At 38.2% G+C, this 23,099-nt stretch overlaps 1 protein-coding gene across 1 annotated transcript in view; it reads right to left on the bottom strand.

The window, feature by feature from the left end:
* Nucleotides 1-23,099, bottom strand: part of uroc1 (urocanate hydratase 1) — a 62,265-nt gene that overhangs the window by 9,964 nt on the left and 29,202 nt on the right. The window contains exons 12-17 of the mRNA XM_003217776.4: nucleotides 19,592-19,689; nucleotides 14,102-14,168; nucleotides 12,592-12,713; nucleotides 4,683-4,753; nucleotides 3,545-3,643; nucleotides 476-575 (exon numbers count right to left, since the gene is read on the bottom strand). Of these exons, the coding sequence (XP_003217824.2) occupies nucleotides 476-575; nucleotides 3,545-3,643; nucleotides 4,683-4,753; nucleotides 12,592-12,713; nucleotides 14,102-14,168; nucleotides 19,592-19,689 (557 nt within the window). The remainder of the gene's footprint in view (nucleotides 1-475; nucleotides 576-3,544; nucleotides 3,644-4,682; nucleotides 4,754-12,591; nucleotides 12,714-14,101; nucleotides 14,169-19,591; nucleotides 19,690-23,099) is intronic.

Here is a 23,099-nt window from a genome sequence, read left to right as displayed (position 1 = left end):
GAGATGTGCCTTATTTTTTTCTTACAATGTCACTATTTTTAGATCTCATGACATCTTTACCTATTTCCTGCCTCTGGTGGAGCAGGCTGTGACTTATGACAGTTCAGATCTTAACAACCCAGTTACTCTCCAAGGTGCTGCAGCTCTTAGGGATCTTTTGATGTAGACTCATAGAGCTGGAGCAGATCACAAAGCCCATCCAGTAAAATCCCCAGACATACAAAAAGACACAGTCAAAGCACTGAATTGTAGACAATGTGAATATAACAGAAAACCTTTAGATCATAGGAAATTATTCACAGAAGCCCCACTGCACAAAACAAAACAAACAAGGGGGGGGGGACTTTTCCAAGCTCTGGAAACCCAGGCAAATTAAAAGGTGAAGCTTTTAGTAAGACCTTTGGAGATATTGGTTTCCTCATCTAAGCTAATTCTAATGATCACAGAGAGACAAGCCTGCAGCAATCCAGCTGACCTGCACAAAATGCGGAACCATCATAGATGTTCGAAGTCTCTCTATAAGGACTGTCAGTCCCACTTACATCATGGTGGTCTCGGCTAAGAACCACTGGTGCCTGTAAAGAAGAAGAAGAAGGGCAAGGTGGTAAAAATACTAAGGCCCCCATTTCACTACATTGCTGTAGTACTAAGAATTCTGGGGTTTGCAGTTTGGGGGGGGCTTTAATTTTTTCATAAACTACAAATCTCAGAATCCCACAGAGTGTTGTCATGGGAATTATAGTGACAATTGCATTAAAACTGTATAGTATGCTATGGCTTTTACTATGATCACCACCAGTTCAAAAGGAAAAAGAAAAATCTCTTATATAAAAATCTGATATAAATGCAGTACATGAGCATTCAAAATAAAATAAAATTAATTTACTTTTCTTCACAAATAGATGCATCTCATTGAGCTTTTCTACACATGCTCTTTGGACGAAAGCGTATCTATACATATTTTTAAAAGTTGAGTTTAGGACAATAACTCCCAGAGTTTCTCAGCAAATTGAGGGATGATTGAAAACAATAAACAATGTGCTCTGTCTTATACTTTAGACCTGAAAATAGTCCTTAAAACAATTATTCTTGTTTTGTATTATACAATGGAGACATATTTATTCCTCCTTCCCTGGGTCTCCTGTCATTCCAGTCTTCATCCTTTTGCAACTCTTAAAAGATATAAGATAATGCTACTACTGATATTCATTATTCTACTTGGTTTTTGGTTTCCTAGATTGGACTCCTGCTGGGCATTTAAATGAATAGGCAAGCAATTGCTTTTTTCCAGGGTGTATACATACATGCAATTATGGTATCCAAATAATTGTGTTGGTGTACATTTACATCACACTGAGCTAATATGGTATAGCGTGCCATACAGTGAGCCAGTATGATGTAGTGGTTTCAGCATTGGACCTTAACTCTGGAGACCATGGTTTGCATCCCTTGTCAGCCATGGAAATTCACTGAGTGAGCTTGGGCAAGTTATACTCTCTCAGCTTCACAGGAAGGCAAAACCAAACTCCTTAAGAATCTGAAATGACTTGATTTCAGAAATGACTTGAAGGCACACTATTACTACTACACAGAGGCGGTCCAACCATAAGGCGAACTAGGCACTTGCCTGTGGCGCCATCGTCCCAGGGGCGCCATCGTCCTGGGAGGAGGGCACCACTCTCCACCTCCTTCTCTTTTGGGCCTTCCGGCAGCCACGCTGGGCCTCCCGGTGCCCGTGCTGGGCTTTCCGGCCGGCGCAGACCCACCTTCGAACCACGGGAGCCCACCTTTGGGGCCTTCAGAGATTGTGAGGTCTGTGGGAACTTGGAAGCTAGGTATGTGGGGTTTATATATCTGTAGAAGGTCCAGGGTGGGAGAAAGAACTTTTCTTTGAAGCAGGTGTGAATGTTGTAATTAATCACCTTGATTAGCATTTAATGGCCCTGTGGCTTCAAGGCCTGGCTTCTTCTTGCCTGGGAGAATCTTTTTTTGGGAGGTGTTAGCTGTCCCTGATTGTTTACTGTCTGGATTTCTTCTGTTTTCAGAGTGTTGTTCTTTATTTATTGTCCTGATTTTAGAGTTTTTTTAATACTGAGGGCTATCTGGGTTATCTAAATCCACACTGCCCTATATCCCTGTTCAAGGTTTAGTGCTAAATTCGCAAATATAGTAATTCCTACATAACATTACCATGTATTGAACTGCTTTTTCTATTGATTTGTTGTAAAACATGATGTTTTGGTGCTTAATTTGTAAAATCATAATGTAATTTGATGTTTAATAGGCTTTTCCTTTATCTTTCCTTATTATCCAACATTTTCGCTTATCCAACGCTTTTATTTTTCAGTGATTGGTTGGGGGGGGGGGGGGCGCCAAAATTCTGTTCGCCTACACTTGAAAAATACCTAGGGCCGGCTCTGCTACTACAGTGTTAAAATTTTTGGGTATATGCCCAAGTGCAGAATTTAAGCAGAATGTGATAGGTTTCCCAGAAGGAACTCATGACGTTTGTGAGTATATTGAACTGTATACTCACAAAAATACTATATCAGGCCAGAGTTAAATATAAATCTGACCAAATGAAGCATACAGGAAAAACTTTACAATGGAAAAAGAGAGAGCATTTTATGACAGTTGGTACAGATCTCTAATGGGGACGGGCAGACATAACAGATGTGGACCAGGGGGAGACAGATTAATTGAATGTCTGATTTTCTGTTAAGATTAACAGATAATCTTCATCTTCAACACCCTGCTGTAAATTAATATCCCATGGAGAAGAGACCAGATGCAGGTATTAGCTGATCTCTCTGCACTGATACCATATCTTCAGTACAGGGCTTATGAAAGGAGGGATTGTTTTTAATTTGAAATGCTGCTGGTGTGGCAACGTTTTGTAGGTTGGACATATGTTACTACACATGGAGGCATGTGTTGATGTCAGCCATCCCCTGGAGTCATAATTCTACACAAAAATATTATTTTCTGTATAGAAAAAGAAGTTTGCTGCACAGAAAATGTTGTTTTTCATGCAACCCAACCACATATACATTTTACAGTGAATAAATGCCCAATTACAATATTTTCTGTGCAGAAAATGTTATGCACAAAACAAACGCATGTAAATTTTTTACAAAATTTGACCTGGAACTCAGTTTCCATTTACAGCTGAAGGCCTGGAAGCTAAAAAGAGGGCATGTTAGTTTACATGGTTGCTTCTCACATTCTAAGTTCTTGGCTCAGATCATGACAACAACCACATAGACGGCTATTATTAATGGGATTAGCAAAAGGAGCATGGGTTAGAAATTTTTCCAAAAATCATATATGCATAAAAGCCAGAATCAGTTCATTCACTTCTGATGGTTTCTATTTTTATAAGGAAGTTAATTGCCCATTTCTTAATCTATCAATCTGGTATTAATACTTTTTAATATAGAAAGCTGGAGCATATGGCTTTTGTCATTATGGACAATGTCTTATGTCAGAGCTAAATGAGCAAAATCCAATGATTAGGGCGGGAGAGCAAATAAAGAGACCATACCGTAATTCTTCCTCCAGCAATGCCTTGATTAATAGCTATTGCAATAGCCACACGGCCTTTTTGATCTGAGTACAAAATTCTCGCTTGGGATCCTACAACCTATAAAAATTAAAAATAATACAATTATAATTATAATTTTTTGTAAGTTCAGATATGTTGGTCTCAAATAATTATTTTCTGGAATAAAAATACAGATAGTGAAATAACCATTTTGCATGGTTGCCATCAAACAATGCATATTTTTGTAGTCATGAAAAATGATTATATTTGCACAAAGCCAGGAAACTAAAAATCACATTTGAAGACCTACAGTTTAATATCTACTTTTTCCTTATTGTGTCATAAGCATACACTGGGAATGACAGATGGAAATGGAAAATAGAAAGGAACTATGATTACAAAGAGTGTGAAATATCTGCTGTTCTTTCTTTCTCTCTCTCTCTCTCATTTTATTTGATTAGCTTTTTAACATTCCATACTTAAGGACCAAAGTAGTGAACATTGACTTCCAAGAATTTATACATCTGAGCAGGTATGTAGCCGGGGGGGGGGGGGGGGGCTTGAGGGGCTTCAGCCCCTCCCCCTCCCCCGAAATTTTCAGGGTGGTCCACGAGAAGGCCTTACATTTATTATTTAAACTGTTACGTTTATTCATATCATGATCTGATCACCATGCTCAATATATCCATATGCATGGGGGTATTGGGATAATGATACAAAAGGTTTCTCTCTCATGTAGACTCAGCCCCCCCCCCCCCGGGCGAATCAAAATCCTGGCTATGGGCCTGCATCTGAGGGATTGTTTTATGCCATATAGCTGAATGAGTATATTTCTTTCCCGATCTTTAAAACTATGCTTCAAAAATCAACTAAAAGAAGCCCGACTGTATGGATATGTCTAACATCTACTGCATAATTCCCATCACAGCAGGAGACAAGGAAGCCTTCTCAGATAATAGGCAATTGTCAAAACTAAATGCCATGCACTAAACATTTAAACTAGATAGATAGATAGATAGATAGATAGATAGATAGATAGATAGATAGATAGATAGATAGATAGAGAGTATATTGCTTGGAACTGATAATTTTCATTTGGAAGTAATATTCTATAAGCAATCTTTTAGCTTCCACATACCAAATTGTGCCTCCTGGCTTCCTGAATCCAGTGGATGTTATCACGGTATTGCTGCTTTACAGATGCATTCACTAGGCAAGGAGAAAAAATAAGTAACATTACCACCTTATAATAGTTCTAGAGGCCAAGGCCAGTACACAAAAAGGCTTCAAGATGTATATGAAAGAGGAGTGGACATACATGACCCCATTGCTGTTATACAACATTAAGGCTTTGACAGTAACTTCTTGTATCTTCTTTTCTTCCTTCCTCAAATGTTGCCACTGACTTCATGAAAACATTTTCAATTCAAGAGCTTACTTTGTTGACCCTTCAGTTTTCTGATCTTTATTTAGGCTTAGAAGACACTTATAAGAGGCATATTGTGATCTCATCCACTTTACCTGTGTCAGCAAGGAAGTTGACTCCCTCGCCTATTTTATTTATTTATTTATTTTTTACATCATCCAAGCCTTCCCAAATACACTCAGAACAGGAAGTGCATTCTTCCTTTAAAGCTTGTTCATGCCATTTCACTCCCACTGCAGCTCTGATCTTGGGAAGCTCATTCTCCATTCTTGCAGAGCTATTCGACTTATCAGAAGAGGTGAGATTTGGGCAGGATGGCTAATGAGCTAATCTTGACTTTCAGAAGGTTGCAGAAAATATAAAGCTAACCTCAGACTTTTTGTGGCAGAAGAAGGTAAAAGACATCACTGTCCTTCCCTATTCAACATACAGAAGGAAAACAGACCACTACTTGCCTCTTATTTGAATTGTAGTCACTGCCAATGCCTTATGACATCTTTGACAGTAACAAGTTAGTTCAGGAGTAAAATTAACACAAACTGGTTAAAACTATTTAAAACAATAAAAATAATTTAATTTAACCAAAACCACATTTAACAGGTTAAAAAAGATTGCAAATATGAAAACAATTCAATACCGTATTCATTAACATTTGAGAGAAATGTTCAACCTTCAAAGGGAGGGCGTTCTCCAATGGAGGAGCCACAGCTAAGAAGATCTTCCTTCATGGCCACATACCACTTGTTGATCTCACCAGTGGACACCACTGACCAAGGATAGTCTTGTGTGACACATAGTTCTCTCCTAGTTTTAAAAATGGCCAGGGGACTCTGGAGGAATAGTTCTTACATTACTATTACTCCTCTCTCTCGGGAGCTGGTACTTGAGACATTTATTTATTTACAACATTTTTACCCCGCCTTTCTCACCCAAGGGGACTCAAGATGGCTTACAACATTTGGCAAAATTCAGTGCCTAGAACAAAATTCATTAAAAATCAACAACACATTTAAAATGATTAACAATACTTAATAAAAACACATTGTGCAAGCTTAAAAACATATAACTTAATGCATAGCCCTGTATCCCAGATGTCAGAAAATGGGCTAAAGTTAGACTTCTTTTTTATTTTAGTTGATTTGTCATTTTAATTTGTGACATGACACTAGCAGTCTCCATTTAAAGAATCACGGTTTATTTTGACAACAATCCAGGACTCAGTTTCTTGCTGTTGTTTTGTGCATTCAAATAATTTCAGATTTATTTATTTATTTATTTGCCATATTTATACCTTTCCTCAACCCCAAAGGAGACTCATAAAGGTGGCTTTATGCATAGGCTGCTATTTGATGCCTTTAAAACAATGTACAATTAAAATAAACATATTAAATAGAATTAAAACACATTAAAACATTAAAAAAATACTTTCACGATTAATCACACTATCCGCAATTGTAGTCAGGGCCATTCCAATAGTCATTGTACATTACTCCATATCTATCTATTGCACTACAAATTGTTCTCTGAAGGCTTGAACCCAAAGCTACGTTTTACTCTCTTTCAGCTTGTCAGGAGGGAGGGTGCTGATCTAATATCCCTTGGGAGGGAGTTCCATAGCCGAGGGGCCACCACTGAGAAGGCCCTGTCTCTTGTCCCTACCTGTCGCACCTGCAAAGGGGGTGGGATCGAGACCAGGGCCTCCCCAGACAATCTTAATCTCTGAGATGGTTCATAGGAGGAGATACGTTCGGACAGGTAAGCTGGGCCGGAACTGTTTAGGACAGTGGTTCTTATTTATTTATTTATTTATTTTATATACCACTCTTCTCCCCCAGGAGGACCCAGAGCGGTTTTACATAATGGCAAGATTAATGCCACATATAATACAAAATATAGTAAAAACCAACAGTCATAAAACACTCTTAAAAACCAATATCATACCCAATTAAAACAGTAAAACACTGTGTGACCGTTACAACAGGACCAGTAGCACTGGGCCAAAAGTCAGAGCCAGTCTGCATTCAACTTCACATTAATGGAGTATGACCCCATCCAACACAGGCTGTAACCCTATACCCTGTTCGGCCTTGCGACTGACCAGGAGAGCCTCTGTCTTGTCTGGATTCAATTTATGGTAACCTAAGTCAAACCTATCACAGAGTTTTCTTGGTAAGATCTGTTTAGAGCAAATTTGCCTTTGCCTTCCTCTGAGGCTGAGAGAGGAAGGCAAAGGCAAACACATTCGGAGTTACTCATTAGGTTTCCATGGCCAAACAAAGATTCAAACCCTGATCTCCAGAGTCCTAATCCAAAGTTCAAACCAACAAACTATGCTAGATCTCTGAAAAAAGTCACTGACTACAGGAAGACAAATTCACAATGAACGTCTGGAAGAGCCCCCAAATCTGCCCACTCAAAATCTTCCCTGACTGAGGATAGTGGATTTTCCATTATCACAGTCATCCTAATTACTTAAGTGATCATGTGGGGAAGAAATAGCCTGTATAGCAGCTGTACAATTGATGAATTGAATATTAGAACACTTGTGTCATGGGCTAGAGTTAGACTTGGATTTCTATTGCTGTGCTTTTCTACTTTAATTTCTATCATGTTCTTTACCTGTATAAAAAGATGGAACACTGTCAGAATTTAATAAACATAATCAAGAAAAGTAAGTTGTTTATCTCTTGAAATGCAGAAAATAATCATAGATATATCAAATGTATATCAAATATATATCAAATGCGGAACTTCCTCAAAAATTGTATTAGATACAAAAGAATTGTGAACATCAGGCTTTGGGGAATCCAATATGTGAAAAATGACAAAGTTTATGAATATTTATTACATATCATAGATTTTGAAGCTGTAACTACAAATTACATCTGAAAAGCAATCTGAACCCATCCAAGTTATTAAAGCAATGTTATGATGGAACAAGTGTTATAAGCAGCAGAAAAGAGGTGTAAGCCTTCATTCAACAGAAGCTTTAAAAAATCCCACATGCCTATTCTAGCAATCACCATCTGGTTATTGTAAAAGCTGTGGGCAGTATAAAACCTGTCACGCAATATTTTCAACAAAGTATTATGCTTTGCACATTTTTTTAAAGCGGGGAAAAGTTCCAGGACTGTATGAAGGTCAAAGCCTACCTCACCTTTGTGAATACGGTTGGTCAGGTCATTTGAAAGTTACCCGTTTGTGCTAATTACAAAAACACAGCTAACACATTTTAAAAGAAACAGATGGGGATGTTGCCCAAAGGGAAGGGCTACTAGCTGACAGAAAAATATTAAAATCTATTTTCTGTTTAGTGCCCATGAAGAAACATTGGGATTACAGAAACTTTTGCAAACACAAGAATAAGAACTGAAAGACTTGGTAGCCATTATCAAATAAGGAATGAAAATAATTAAACTTCAGGACAGTGCTAGGTAAAGCTAAAGATTTTCCCCTGACATTAAGTTAGTCATGTCCAACTCTGGGGGTTGGTACTCATCTCCATTTCTAAGCCAAAGGGCCAGCATTGTCCGAAGACACCTCCAAGGTCATGTGGCTGGCATGACTGCATGGAGCGCTGTTGCCTTTCCACCAGAGCACCAGACCTATTGATCTACTCACATTTGCATGTTTTCAAATTGCTAGGTTGGCAGAAGCTAACAGTGGGAGCTCACCCACTCCTCAGATTCGAACAAGTTCAGCAGCTTAGCGGTTTAATCTGCTGAGCCACCAGGGGCTCCCTTGAAGAAGGTTAGCTGACCTTAATTTTCAATCCATCAACCAATCACTTTATTTATGCCCTGCAATTTCCCCAAAACAGGGACTCAGGGCAGTTTACAAGATAAAAAGAAACACAAATGAAATCATAAAGTATGAAAACTATATAATTATGAGATAAAAAAAGCATTAAATGGTACACAAAACTATTGAAAACCTTCATTTAAAAATATAAAATAAAAAGAGGTATAAAATACTTTTTTAAAAATCATGTTAGAAGTAAAAAAAAAGAATCAATTCCCCAAACTCTAAAAGAACAAAAAGTTCTTCACCTGCTGGTGAAACAAGAAAGGAGTCAGACTAGTTTCCATAGGAATGGAGTTTCAGAGTCTAGGAACAGCCATAGAGAAGGGCCTTTCCCACATTCTCATTAGAAGTGGGGGCATCAAGCGAAGTACCCTTCCTGAAGATCCTTCAAAAAGGTTGTATGGGGCTTTACAGAATACAACCAGCAGTCTGAAACAAAATGCCTGTTGTACTGTTATAACAGAGGAGTCACGTGCTCTCTGTAATCACCCCATACTGTCAATTTGTTCACAGCAATATGGAAGTTGACATTTCTAAATATTCTTCAAGGACAGTGCTACATATCATAGAGGGCATTATAGTAAGCAACTGGAATGTCACTATGTTCTGTGTCACCAAGGCCAAGTTAGATGTTTCTAAACATGGGTGAAGATGGTCGACAGTGCCAAACCCACTGAAAAGTACAAAACAGGGACACATTGTCCGTGTCCAATTCCCAGTGAAGGCCATCTGCCAAGGCAACCCATAACCAGACCTGAAACTAGAATGTAAGATCTAGATTATTTGTTTCACCTAGAAACCTCTGAAGCTGGGATGCCACCACATGCTCTCTTAACTTGCACAGAAATGCAGTACTGTAGGCTGGTGAGTAATTATTGAACAGAGAGCCTTGAGGCAAGTCAGAACACCAACTTTCTGGACAGAAGAATTAAATAATTTCTTTTGCTCATGTTTAGATTCTCTACTAATACATATGAGGATCTTTAGATTCTTAGATTAGCACTTTGTAATTCTTAGATTAAATATTGCTGTATTTTATTGTTTTGACCAAGGGGTACTGTGAATTTGTGATGTGTTTGACTGCTTATTGTCTATGTTTTGTTTTGCACTTGTTGTATTTTGTATTTCACACTTTGAGTGTTCTGTGAGCTGCCCCGAGACCCCTGGGAGATGGTGGTGGGATATAAAAAAGTATTATTATTATTATTATTATTATTATTATTATTATTATTATTATTATTATTATTTTATTGTATGACACAGCAAACAAGATAGATATGCTGGATTTAGTTTCACAAAATCACAAGTTGAACACTTCCCAAGTGTCTAGGACTGTGTGATGATGCGCGCAGATCCCAGTAGGGTGGCCTTTTGCAGTTGGCAGATCGTGATTTTGTCAATGTCTATTGTTTCCAAATGCCGGCTGAGATCTTTTGGCACGGCACCCAATGTGCCCATCACCACCGGGACCACCTGCACTGGTTTCTGCCAGAGTCTTTGAAGTTCAATCTTGAGGTCCTGATAGCGGCTGAGTTTTTCCTGTTGTTTTTCGTCAATGCGACTGTCACCTGGTATGGCGACAACAATGATCCAAACCTTTTTCTTTTCCACCACTGTGATGTATGGTGTGTTGTGTTCCAGAACTTTGTCAGTCTGTATTCAGAAGTCCCACAATATCTTTGCGTGCTCATTTCCAATACTTTTGCAGGTTTGTGATCCCACCAGTTCTTTACTGCTGGGAGGTGGTACTTGAGGCATAAGTTCCAATGAATCATTTGGGACACATAGTTGTGCCTCTGTTTGTAGTCTGTCTGTGCAATTTTCTTGCATCAGCTGAGGATATGATCAATGGTTTCGTCTGTTTCCGTGCACAGTCTGCATTTTGGGTCATCAGCTGATTTTTCGATCTTGGCCTTAATTGCATTTGTTCTGATGGCTTGCTCCTGGGCTGCAAGGATCAGGCCTTCTGTCTACTTCTTCAGTGTCCCATTTGTGAGCCATAGCCAGGTATTATTATTATTATTATTATTATTATTATTATTATTATTATTATTATTTCTTTTAACCAGTCATCCAACATCCTTTTCAATAAGCTAAAAAAATACTAGCATTTTTGTCATTTGTGATAATGCCTTCCAAAAATCTCAAAATATGAAAAAATAGTCTAAAATGTACAAAAGCTCCTGTAATTTTGTCCACAGGTAAAAAAAAAAGTGCATTTTTATATTCATGTATTCATGGAAGAAAGAATTGAGGCTTTATATGCCTACTCCTTCACTGTTTTCAATGTACATGAACCACATCCACTTCAGGAAGTTTTCTAATAGGATACAAGCTTGAAACATCCAGCAAAACTTTTACCTCCTCCCTCATGTCCTAGACTCTCATTTATTGACACTGTGCAAATTTAGGATTGTGGCTTAAATGCTACTTCTAATCAGCAAAAGTGAGACAAAAGGAGAGCATTCCATAACAGAGAGCGGTCAAAGGGGATTCTATAAATGGATCATTTTAATAGGCCTCGTTTCATTGAAGTTCAGCTGTTGTTTCTCCCTGATTTTCTTTCTCTACTTGTCTGCCAAGCACAACAATATACCCAGTAAAAAGAGCTGCGACCAAATTGGCATTGTTAGCTGGATTTTAATGCGCACACACACACACACACACACACATCAAATATCTATTTTCTTATGAGGCAACCATCTGCCTGATTTTATCATGTATTAAACATTTTGTGCCTTTTGTGAATTTCAATGGTGAAAAATTCAAGTTGAATTATGTATGTGCTGTTGTTGTGTTCCTTGAAGTCATTTTCAACTGATGGTGACCTTAAGGAGGCCCTATCATGGGGTTTTGGGGGGTTAAGTGTGTGTGACTTATGCAAAGTCACCCAGTGGGTTTCCCTGACCAAGCAGGGATTCTGTTATCCAGAGTCCTAGTCCAATGCTTAAATCTGGCTCAAACTGGATGTCATTCCTTCAGAAAATATTTGTACTGTGAGAATAAGAATATCCTAGCTTATTACTTGAGTTGGCAGATTTCTCATGAAATTGACACACCTACCGATATTTCAAGATGCCACCACCTCCTATCCTCCTCCTGTTGCGTTAATTGCACCATGCTAAATGGTTAGCTGCTTAAGATATTTTTTTTTAATTGGCAGGAATGAGGAGTGGCACTTGTGGGATTTTCTTTCTCTGATGCCAAAATAACTTGGCTGACTTTGAATATTATAAATCTTGATGGATGGAGAGAGTTGCATTATTTTCTCCTCTCCCTCAGGCAATATGTCTTGGGTCAGTCCAGATGGCTGGATGTTTAAATTACCTACAAACTTGAAAGGAAGTATCAAGCACTGTAACAAATATAGACCCTGTTTCCCCCAAAATAAGACAGGATCTTATATTAATTTTTGCTCCAAAAGATGCTTTACAGCCTGTTTTCAGAGGCAGTCTTATTTTTCCAAATTAACTTTTAAAATGAGCTATATCTAGGGCTTATTTTTGAAATAGGGCTTATATATCGAGCATCCTCAGAAATGGTGAAAAATCATGATAGGTTTTATTTTGGGGTTAGGTCTTTTTTGGGGGGGGGGCAGGGTATATATGTGCTTATCATAGAGGAGGGGGTGGTATGCAAGGCATGGAATTTCCCCACACAGAAGATAGGTCTGTCTGGGAAATCTTCCACAAAGTAACCCAAAGTGGATACTAAGTTTAGACACTCAAGCTTAGAGAGCAAGGAAGAATAATTGGCAAGCCAGTTTGACCCATAGTCCAACATTCACTTCCCATGTTGCATGACACTATTTTCTTACCTTCCTCAAGGACGGCTTCTTCAAGCACTGATGAGGCAATACAGTCAGTGGTTGCCAAGTCTTCTGGGTTGCCTGAGGTACAAACCCAGCGAAATGGGCCAAACCCCAGAGAAAAAATGTCACTGGGAAGAGAATATGTATACCGATTAAAAATACTTTACATTCCTGCCCTATTTATCCTGGCAGTAAGTAATGCTTTTCTTTCATTAACTGAAGATGGAAACATTTCAAATATTTGAAACAAACTAATCCAAACACAAAGCTCCCTGGGCCATTATTCCAGAATTTCAAATAAGGCCTTAGAAATAGACATAAGCTACTTTCCGTGTGGCTGGGAAAGATTTGTGGGGGAAGTACTCTAGAAGGTGTAGTCCAAGTTCTGGTGTAACCACATCACAAGAGAAATGTTGTCATTCAACCTGTATTAAGTTTGGCCATAGGTCAAAGTGTGGGACATAGATGGTCAAGTCTGCCCTATGTATCTTCAGTCTGTTGGCTCACTTCTTGTTATCTGTCCTCAACAGGCATCAAGGTGCAATGGGGTGACACAGGACACTGGTGTGCACAATGGAATCATTTGCAAACAAAGCCTCAAATAAGTCTCTGGGCATACATCCACAATGTGAAGTGGCCAGCTGGGGAAGACCTGGGTCACTGGAATGCACCCAGGAGTCCACAGGGCCACTTCAGAAGACTCCTAGGCAGACCTAGAAAAGTAATACTGTGTAAACACCACATAATATCTCTTTCACTTTTCTTTGGCACTGATATATAAGCTGCCCCAAACCCCTTCATATCTGCACAATAAGGTCCAAATGCTATAAATAAAGGAAACAACGGTGCTTCAGGCGATATAATAAAAGAGAAGAGAAGTTGTGGTTTTTCTAAGTATGATTTATCCACAGTCAGCCCTCCACATTCACAGGTTTAACTTTTGCAGATTTGATTATTCATGGATTTGATTAACATGTTCTTTCTAGGAATCTCTTGATCTTCCAGGATCATCTTCTGTCAGAATTTAAATATAGAGTCATGATGGAGGATCTAGAGATACCTAGAGAGAACACTTCTTTAGGAATCTCTAAGTCTTCCAATGCAATTATATGGCCAACTTCCAGCTGATGTTGACCACAGAGTTCCTGCGGAAGACCTAGAGATTGCTAGAGAAGTATTCTTTCAGGTTAAAAAATAGAATTTTATCCACAGTTTTCACATTTTCATGGAGGTTCTATGACCCTACCCATCATGAATGTGGAGGGGCTTTTATATTGGTTCATTCCCTTCTGATATAACACCACTGTCCTTTAGTTTGAATTTTCTCATGTATATCTCCTCCATTCATACACATTCACATAGATATGACTGAGAATCATAAACATAGCAGCCTTTGGGAATTATGTTTAAAATTCATTAGTCTACTGGCAATCTAATTATTCATGCAAAACAGCTGAAAGGACCAAAGTCTAGAGGGGGAAATGTGGCATTCCACATTTCGTTCTCTTCTACATACCCCATAATGTGCTGAACATAGGAAGGGTATCGAAATTCTCCTTTGTTGTCTCCTCCGACATCGGCACCTTCAAAAGAGTGTACATGTCACATGTTAGCTGTTAAATTAAAAATAAAACTCATGGAGCCCAAGGCTGCTTCCAGATGGGCAGCACTAATGGATCTTCTGCAAGGAGCTTAAAGCCAGGTGATGACTTAGGGCCTTTTCGTATTCCCCAATCATAGCACTATCATTCCACTTTGACCTCCATGGCTGTATCCTATAAAATGATGAAACTTGTCATCTGGTGAGGCACTAGAGCTCTCTGACCAAGAATTTTAACTATCCCTCCCTAAACTGCAAATCCCAGGATGAAGTCATAACCATTAAAGTAGAACCACAATGCTATAATTGTATAGTGTAAAAGAGCCTGTACTTTCCATACCATTGAGGATGCACTTTCCATGCTAATTCCAATTGCAACTGCAGCACAGGTGTCAATAAATACAATCCAGGTGTTATTATTCTCTGGCAACTGAAGCTCTTTTACCAGAGTTATGGGGTGGGGGCCATGGGTGAACCAGATTATAGCTCTTCACAGATGGAGAACAAGTTTAACTGGGAAAAGTGGTAAGTATCACTTACTACAAAATTCCCCCACAGCAGTCGCTTTCAGAGAAGAAGAAAAACAGACTCCACTCCTGGACAATGAAATCTCCCATTCACGGCAGTTATGATCCTTTCCCTGCTGTGGCAGGTCCAAGGGGTCAGTTTTACCCTCTGGGAGGTGCATAGGATTCCAAACAAGGCCAAGAGCAATTAAAATTAAAGCAGAAATGATCCAGGCCACTAACATGCAAAGAGATCTTGTATCACCTTATAGACTAACTAAGAGAACAAAGTTGATAGCTAATTTTGATAGCTTTTAGGTGCATCTGAGAAAGCAGTCTTATTCTCCAAAAGCTTATGCTACCAACTTGATTGTCTCAGTCTCAAAGGTAATACAAACTCCCTTTGCATAGTGATATTCCAGACTAACATGGTTATATCTTTGAATTCCAAGCCACTAACATTTTTATAAAACTAGTAATTTTTTCCTTTATACAGTGTGGTTGGGTGGGATGACAGAAAGATTGCAATCTATTGGAAAGGTGGGCTTTTGCTCATGAAGGCTTCCCAGAGAAGCAGAAAATAGCCTTTTGTTGCAAGAAAAGGGAGCAGTGTGGAAATCTGAAGAGGTCAACTTTAAAAAAAAAAAAGCCTTGGGAAGCTGCATCCCACCACCCTCAACCCTGCAACTCCACTTTACCTACCCTGATATATTGAAGTTCCTGCCTTCTATTCAGCAATATTTCTAACATAAAAAACATCCTATATTAAAAGAATATTTGGATATAAATAAAGGAAATGAGACTACAAAAGAAACACAATGGGATGCGATGAAAGCAGTCATGAGAGGACATCTCATGCAACAAAATATAAGAAGGAACAGAAATAGAAACAAAGAAATAAAAGTTATACTAGACCAGATTAATCAAAAGGAGACAGTATTAAAAAAACAGCCAACTAATAAGAAGATAGCAATGGATTTAGAGTTACTTAAGAAACAGTTACAGATAACACAAACAGAAAAATTGGAGATACAATTGAAACGTTCAAAACAAAATTACTTCCAAAATGCAAATAAAACAGGGCAATGGTTAGCCAATAAATTAAAAGAGAAAAAACAGAAGACGCACATAACCAAAATACAACAGGAAGGGCTAACATACACAGAAGAAAATAAAATCACCGAATGTTTTGTAAAATTCTACAAAGAGTTATATAAGAGAGAGGGAATCCCAAAAGAAGAGATACTGCGATATATATGTAATTTAAAACTACCAAAAATAACAGATTTGCAAAGAGAAACATTGAATGGTACAATAACAACTTATGAAATAGAAAACGCTATCAATAAACTGAAAAATAATAAAGCACCGGGGCCAGATGGCTTCTCTGCTATCTTCTACAAAACGTTTAAAGATGAATTGGGACCGTTACTGAAAGAAGTATTAAATAATATTTTAGAAAAAAGCACACTTCCAAAATCTTGGGAACATGCTAATATTACATTAATACATAAAGAAAACACTGATCCGGCCGAGATTAAAAATCACCGTCCAATCTCTCTACTTAATCACGATTATAAAATCTTTGCAATAATAATGGCAGAGAGACTGAAAACATTCATGACAAATTGGATATCTGAAGACCAAACGGGCTTTTTGCCCAACAGACAAATTAAAGATAATATTAGAATATTAATCGACACTATTGAATACTATGAATATCACAATGAAAAACAATTAGCACTGCTATTCATAGATGCCGAAAAGGCATTTGATAAAATTAATTGGAATTATCTAAAGCTACTATTAAAGGAATTGGATATAGGATTTAAATTTAAAAATTCAATAGAAGCCATATATAGGAATCAAAGGGCTACACTAATAATAAACGGCCAAGAAACTAAGAAGAACATACAAATCGAAAGAGGAACGAGACAGGGATGCCCCCTGTCCCCACTTCTTTTTATTCTGATTATGGAAACCTTAGTAAGAGCAATTAATGACGATAAATATCTTGAAGGGTTAAAAATTAGAAAACATAACTTTAAATTAAGGGTCTATGCGGACGATGTAGTATGCATAATTGAAAACCCAAAAGATAGCATAACCAATTGGATAGATAAAATAGAAAATTTCGGCAAAGTAGCTGGCTTTAAACTAAATAAACAAAAAACAAAAATATTAACTAAAAATGTGGACAGAAACACAAAAGAATCGATACAGCTAAAAACAGGAATGAGAATAGAAAATAAAGTGAAATATCTAGGGGTGACTTTAACACCGAGTAATGCAAAACTGCTAAAAAACAACTATGAGCAACTTTGGCTAAAAATAAAAAGAGATTTGGAGAAATGGAAATATAAAAACTTCTCGATACTAGGAAGAATAGCTATTATTAAAATGTCAATCCTGCCACAAATACTGTTTCTTTACCAGACAATTCCAATAATTAGAAATAACTTCCTTTTTAAAAAATGGAATAGGGAAATCACAAAATTTATATGGCAAAACAAAAAACCAAGAATTAGGCTAAAAATATTGACAGATGACAAAAAAAGGGGAGGGCTAGGCCTACCTGACTTTCAAACATATTACGAAGCCTGTACCCTGTCTTGGGTCAAGGAATGGGCCACACTAAAGAATGTAAAACTACTGGAATTAGAGGGCCATGACCTGCGCTCAGGATGGCACAATTATTTATGGTACAACAAAAGGAAAACTGAGAAAAATTTCGGTAATCATTATATTCGAGCATCTCTAATAAGGGTGTGGGAAAAATATAAAGACAGACTGTACGCAAGAACTCCATGTTGGATATCCCCAATAGAAGCCAAACACAAAAGGGAATTAGCGACAGAAAATTGGCTAACATACAAACAAATTTTGAGAAAATCAAACAACCAAAACTTTAATATAAAGACACATGATGAACTTAAAAAAGAATTTCCAAAAATAACATGGTTTCAATACTATCAAATAAAACAGTGCTATAAAGAGGATACAGAAAAGGGATTTTCACAAAATCAAGGCCCTTGGGAAACTATAATGCAAAAAGGAAAAAAAATTATTAGGATATTATACCAGATGTTATTAGAATGGTCAACAGAGGAGGAACAAATTAAACACTGTCAGGTAAAGTGGGCCCAAGATATAGGCCACAGCATAAACATAAACCAGTGGGAGGAAATCTGGAATAAAAAAATAAAATACACCATAGCCACAGAAATCCAAGAAAATTGGTATAAGATGTTTTTTAGATGGTACCTCACCCCTGTCAAACTAGCAAATTTTAACAAACATAATACGAATAAATGCTGGAAATGTAACAAAGAAGTAGGAACCTTCTTACACCAATGGTGGAAATGTAAGAAAATCAAAGAATACTGGAAAAAAGTCCACAAGGCATCACAATCAATACTAGGACTCAAGTTTCCTCTATCACCAGAGACTTATCTATTAGGAATATCAAATGTAAAAACAAACAAGAATCAAGACAAATTACTATTTCTTATTGGAACCGCAGCAAGACTAGTTGTAGCCAGAATATGGAAGCAAAAGGAGGTACCGTCCATCAACGATTGGATTCTAAAATTGTTTGATATAATACAAATGGACATGTTAACTCAAAGACTAAGAGAAGTCAAAGAAAAAACAGACTGGCTGGGCTTCAGAGACTTCATTCAGAAAGAAGGATATAATTTAACAATAGACTTAATTGGTATGTGATATACACCAAAACTACAAGACTGTTAATACCTGAGATGAAAACAGACTACAAGATTTTGAAACCCTCAAGAGGTCAATGGGAAGTCATCCACATTTTTTTTTGTTTTTTTTTTGTCTTTTTATTATTATTATTTTTTCTCTCTTTTTTAATTTTTTTTTTACACCTTTTTTTAAGTTTATTATTTATTTATCTTTCCTTTGCTGGTGTTATCTTCTTATGCTTTTTTGGTCTCTGGTCTCTACTTTCACCCCACTGTCTACACACAACTGTTTTCCTCGCTTTCACTGTAATAATAGATAAAAGCACAATAAAAACTATTATTAAAAAAAAAAATCCTATTCTTAAAAGGCTGGATTATGGTACCCCATGGCAAATATGTGGAAGGGGTGACACATGGCAAACAAGCTAGGTTAAAATTAAAAGGCCACAGTTTTCATTGGTTACAGCTGTAGAAGGCTCGGCTGTAACACATCAGATCCAGGCATCAAACAACTTGCCTGCTGACTGACAATCACTAGAAACACAATGGGTGAAAGTTGCTGTGTTCAATCTCCAATTGCCATGGGGGAGGGAGAGAATGATTTCCCCACCCCCATACTGGGCACCACCATTTCACCCTCACTCCCAAATCCTATAAGAAGGACCTCAACTGTGTAAAACAGGCACATCTCTATGCAAAAATTATCAAAGTTATGAGCACATATGCCATTAGTACAAGGTAGAAGGCAAGAAGGTGGAAAGAAGACTGAAACTTGAAAGTGGTTGGGTGGTGACATCAATTTTATTTTCCCCAAGTTGACCTGAATGAAGCCTATAGGTTTACTCGGAAGAGTTCACTTCCTAGCCAACCAAAGTTCGTTTGTTTGTCCAAATTGCTAATCTGTGAAAGTGAGCCCACAAAAACCATGGTGCACCCTATGAAAGAAATTTCAATGCCACAGTAAAGGTGACATCAAGCATTCTGCTCACAACCACAGACTTCAAAACAGGTGCCCAAAGAAGTCTGGGATTTTTTAAAAAAATGTATTGTCCTCACCTGCATGTACAGTAATAATAATAATAATAATCATCATCATCATCTTTATTTTTAATCCACCATCTCTACCCAGAGAGACTCAGTATGACATATTTAATTTCTGTGCAAAAAAGGAAGGAACAGCTCTGCATCCTCACCTGCTCTCTGAGCTTCTAGAAGGAAAGCATTTCCATAATCCCAGAAAAACAACCCTTGATCAGAAAGTTTGTTGATGGCAGCCACTTGTTTCCTCAAGCTAAAAACACAGAAAGGGATGCCTTTACTGTTAAGATCATCTATCCATTTACACTGAGAAAAAACTCTTACCATTTGGATGTGTCCATTATGTCTTGAGGCTTTTAAGACAAAGATGTTGTGAGATGGGAGGAGTTGGGGTCTTTCATGGACACTTTTTGGATGGATGTCTGGGAGATTTGGTTCAAATCAGGGCTGAACTGAATATCATCTAGCAAACATTTTCATTACTAAGAGAAAGCTTTAAGGTGCCTTCATAAATTTACAGATTTCCCCTTTCCCAATTTTATTGCTTTTTCTTCACTGTTTAATATCTGAAGCTCTGGTTGGCCACTACTTTTTTTGCTTCAGTAACAGCTGGCCTTTTATACTGAAATGGATCCTCACTTATTGGGGAACAGTACTGATCAATGAGACTGGAGAGGGAATGGTTTCCCTCAGCCTGGCAATATCTTTTGTTCTTTAATCTACTTTTGTCTGATTTGTTTCTAACACCATCCCACACCCAGTCTGAACTATCAGGTTCTAGTCAGTAGGAACAACAGTTCCTGACATAAAACCCACCTCATTTTAAAAGACTGGCATACCAGGAATGAGCTACAGGAAGATAATTATTACAGCTGAAATATATAAGCTAAATATCTTTTTCTGACTTTGAGAAAACAGGCAGCTGGCAGTGGCTCAAAATCAATACAGCTAGGTCACTGAGCATTTGCTGCTCTCTCAGAAATAAGACCCTTCTTCTTGCACATAGTCATTTGCTGATGTGATTGTATAATAAAACTAAGTGCGGGATAATAACATTTCTGTAGCCTGTTTTGACCTTTAGATAGGAAGTTGTTTTAATTCTGCTATTCTTAGATAATATCAAATTTTACTTGGGTTGCTGTTCCACCTCAGACAGCAAAATGTCTTGTGATACCCTTGGAGCTTTTTTTTAAAAGGCATTTAAAAAGCAAGATTTCACTCAAGACAAGTAGCAACTGGAAACAAGTTCAGATTATCAGTGATTTCCTGCAGCACTATCTTTCCAAGAAATCTTTACTTTGGGTTTGCCATAAACCAGAAATGATTTGAAGGCACACAACAACAACAACAACAACAACAACTACTACTACTACTAGCAATTGTTTTGGCACCCCCGTCCCATGTAAGTTTTCTACACTGAGACAACAATTTCCTGTTATCCTTGACCTAACTGGAGTCTCTGGGAGTTGGAGATCAACAATGTATAAGGTAAAGGTAAAGGTTTCCCCTGACGTTAAGTCCAGTCGTGACCGATTCTGGGGGTTGGTGCTCATCTCCATTTCTAAGCCGAAGAGCTGGCATTGTCCATAGACATCTCCAGGTCATGTGGCCGGCATAACTGCATGGAGCGCTGTTACCTTCCCGCCGGAGTGGTACCTATTGATCTACTCACATTGGCATGTTTTCGAACTGCTAGGTTGGCAGGAGCTGGAGTTAACAGCGGCCGCTCATGCCGCTCCCGGGGTTTGAACCTGGGACCTTTTGGTCTCCAGCTCAGTGCTTTAACGCACTTCGCCACCGGGGCTCCTTTATCAACAATGTATAAAAATCTAAATTTCATAGAAATGGAAGAGACTCCAAGGATCATCCTGTCCAAGCCCATTCTGTCATGTAGTAACATGCAATCAAAGCACTTCCAAAAGATGGTCATCCAGCCTCTGTTTGAAAACCTCCAGAGAAGGAGACAGAACCATGCTCAGAGGGAGCATATTCCACTGTCTAACACCACTTACCCTCCAGAGTTTCTTTCTAACAATTCAGGTGGAATCTCTCTTTCTGCACTTTGAACCCATGGCTCCAGGTCCTATGTCCTCATCAGACAAGCAAAACTGTCTGTCGTATGACATTCCCTCTTCACTTATGGCATGGAGCCCGCTGGCTTCCATGCCATGGTGTAGATCCAGCGGGGCTCTGTGGCACAAGTGGAGAGGAAGCATTATAAGCCGCTGCCACGGCAACACAAGAGGATTCCCATGTTGTATAGGGGGAAGCTGGGCATTGGACGCTTTCCTCCATAGGATGGGCTGAAGGGGAAGCCAGGCAATGTGGGCCATGGTCTTAATGTGATGAGGTCCCTAGTCTCAAGAGCAGCAGAAAACAAGCTTGTTGCCTCCTCAATATGTCAACATTATGATCATGTCTCCAAACTAAATATACACAGCTCCCTATGCTGCTCCTTATAGGGCTTCACTTCCAGACCATTTACTACTTTACCCCTCTTTGGACATTTTCCAGCTTGCCAATATCTGGCTTTTATTTTGGCACATAGCAATTCAGGTGGTGCCTGGCCATAGTCTAATAGAGTGATCCAATTACTTATCTTGATCTAGGAATATACTTTTATTAATGCAGCCTAGAATCACACTGGCTTTGCTAACTGCCATATTCCACAGTTGTCATTGCTGAACTACACGTTTACATTACTACCCTTTTGAGTTGAAATGTAATGAACATGCTCTAAATCACTACTTCTTAAATGGTGGTTCACAACCCAAAATAGGGTCCCCTTAGCCCAAAGTTGAAGTCACAAAGATTTGACAACAGTAAAGTTTTTCTGTTCATCACCTAGTGACTGTTTTAGATTTTTACATGAACCTGTTGTGCAGTATTGAGTAGCCTCTGTAGAAAATGCTTCAGATGTACTTCATAAAAAGGAAAGCCAACCTGTTTAGCAAGCCTTGCTAATGCTGATTTTTTAAATCAGCAAATACTCATTTTATATGCCATTGCCTATATACCAGGGTCACATATACATTTCTTGGCCCAAAAGAGGTTCTGAGTGGAAAAATTTAAGAAGCCCTGCTCGAAGTAGCCTCTATGGCTCCCATGATCTCATGCTGGACAAGGCTGACAGAAGCTGCAATCTAAGAATATTTGGAGGACCACATATTCCCACACCTGCCTCATCCTAACACAATGACCACCATGTGATAAATGCTAGACATCTGGTATTCAGTTGTCTTTCTCCATTCCTCTCTTCCTTGAGGCTATATTTCATCACTTTCCTTCGCTTGGATTGGATTCTGTACCTCAAGCAACCCAATTGTCTAGAGCAACTTTGGATAGCTGAAATAGATCTCTTACAGAGTACTTCTGTGTGTCTTTATAAAGACATCAAAACAGATGAATAAAGATTGCAAATAACTAAGAAGATTAAGGTTAGGGAGAATCAAATATGCATTCTCAAGCAGTCAGACTGCAAGTACAAAGTAATTAATTTTATCAGACATCACAAATAGCATTACAATGACTCATTCATACATATCCATAAATTTGTACCTAACTCATTGGTTATGTGGCCTAAAACATATTTTAGACATGGTTTACTATACTAGGGGAGATCCTAGACTACGTGTTTTATGATTTTTCATGACATTTTTAATC

This window comes from Anolis carolinensis, chromosome 2 (genome assembly GCF_035594765.1).
Source record: "Anolis carolinensis isolate JA03-04 chromosome 2, rAnoCar3.1.pri, whole genome shotgun sequence".
In the NCBI taxonomy this organism is placed as follows: Eukaryota; Metazoa; Chordata; class Lepidosauria; order Squamata; family Dactyloidae; genus Anolis; species Anolis carolinensis.
This window is presented reverse-complemented; position numbering and strand designations above follow the sequence as displayed.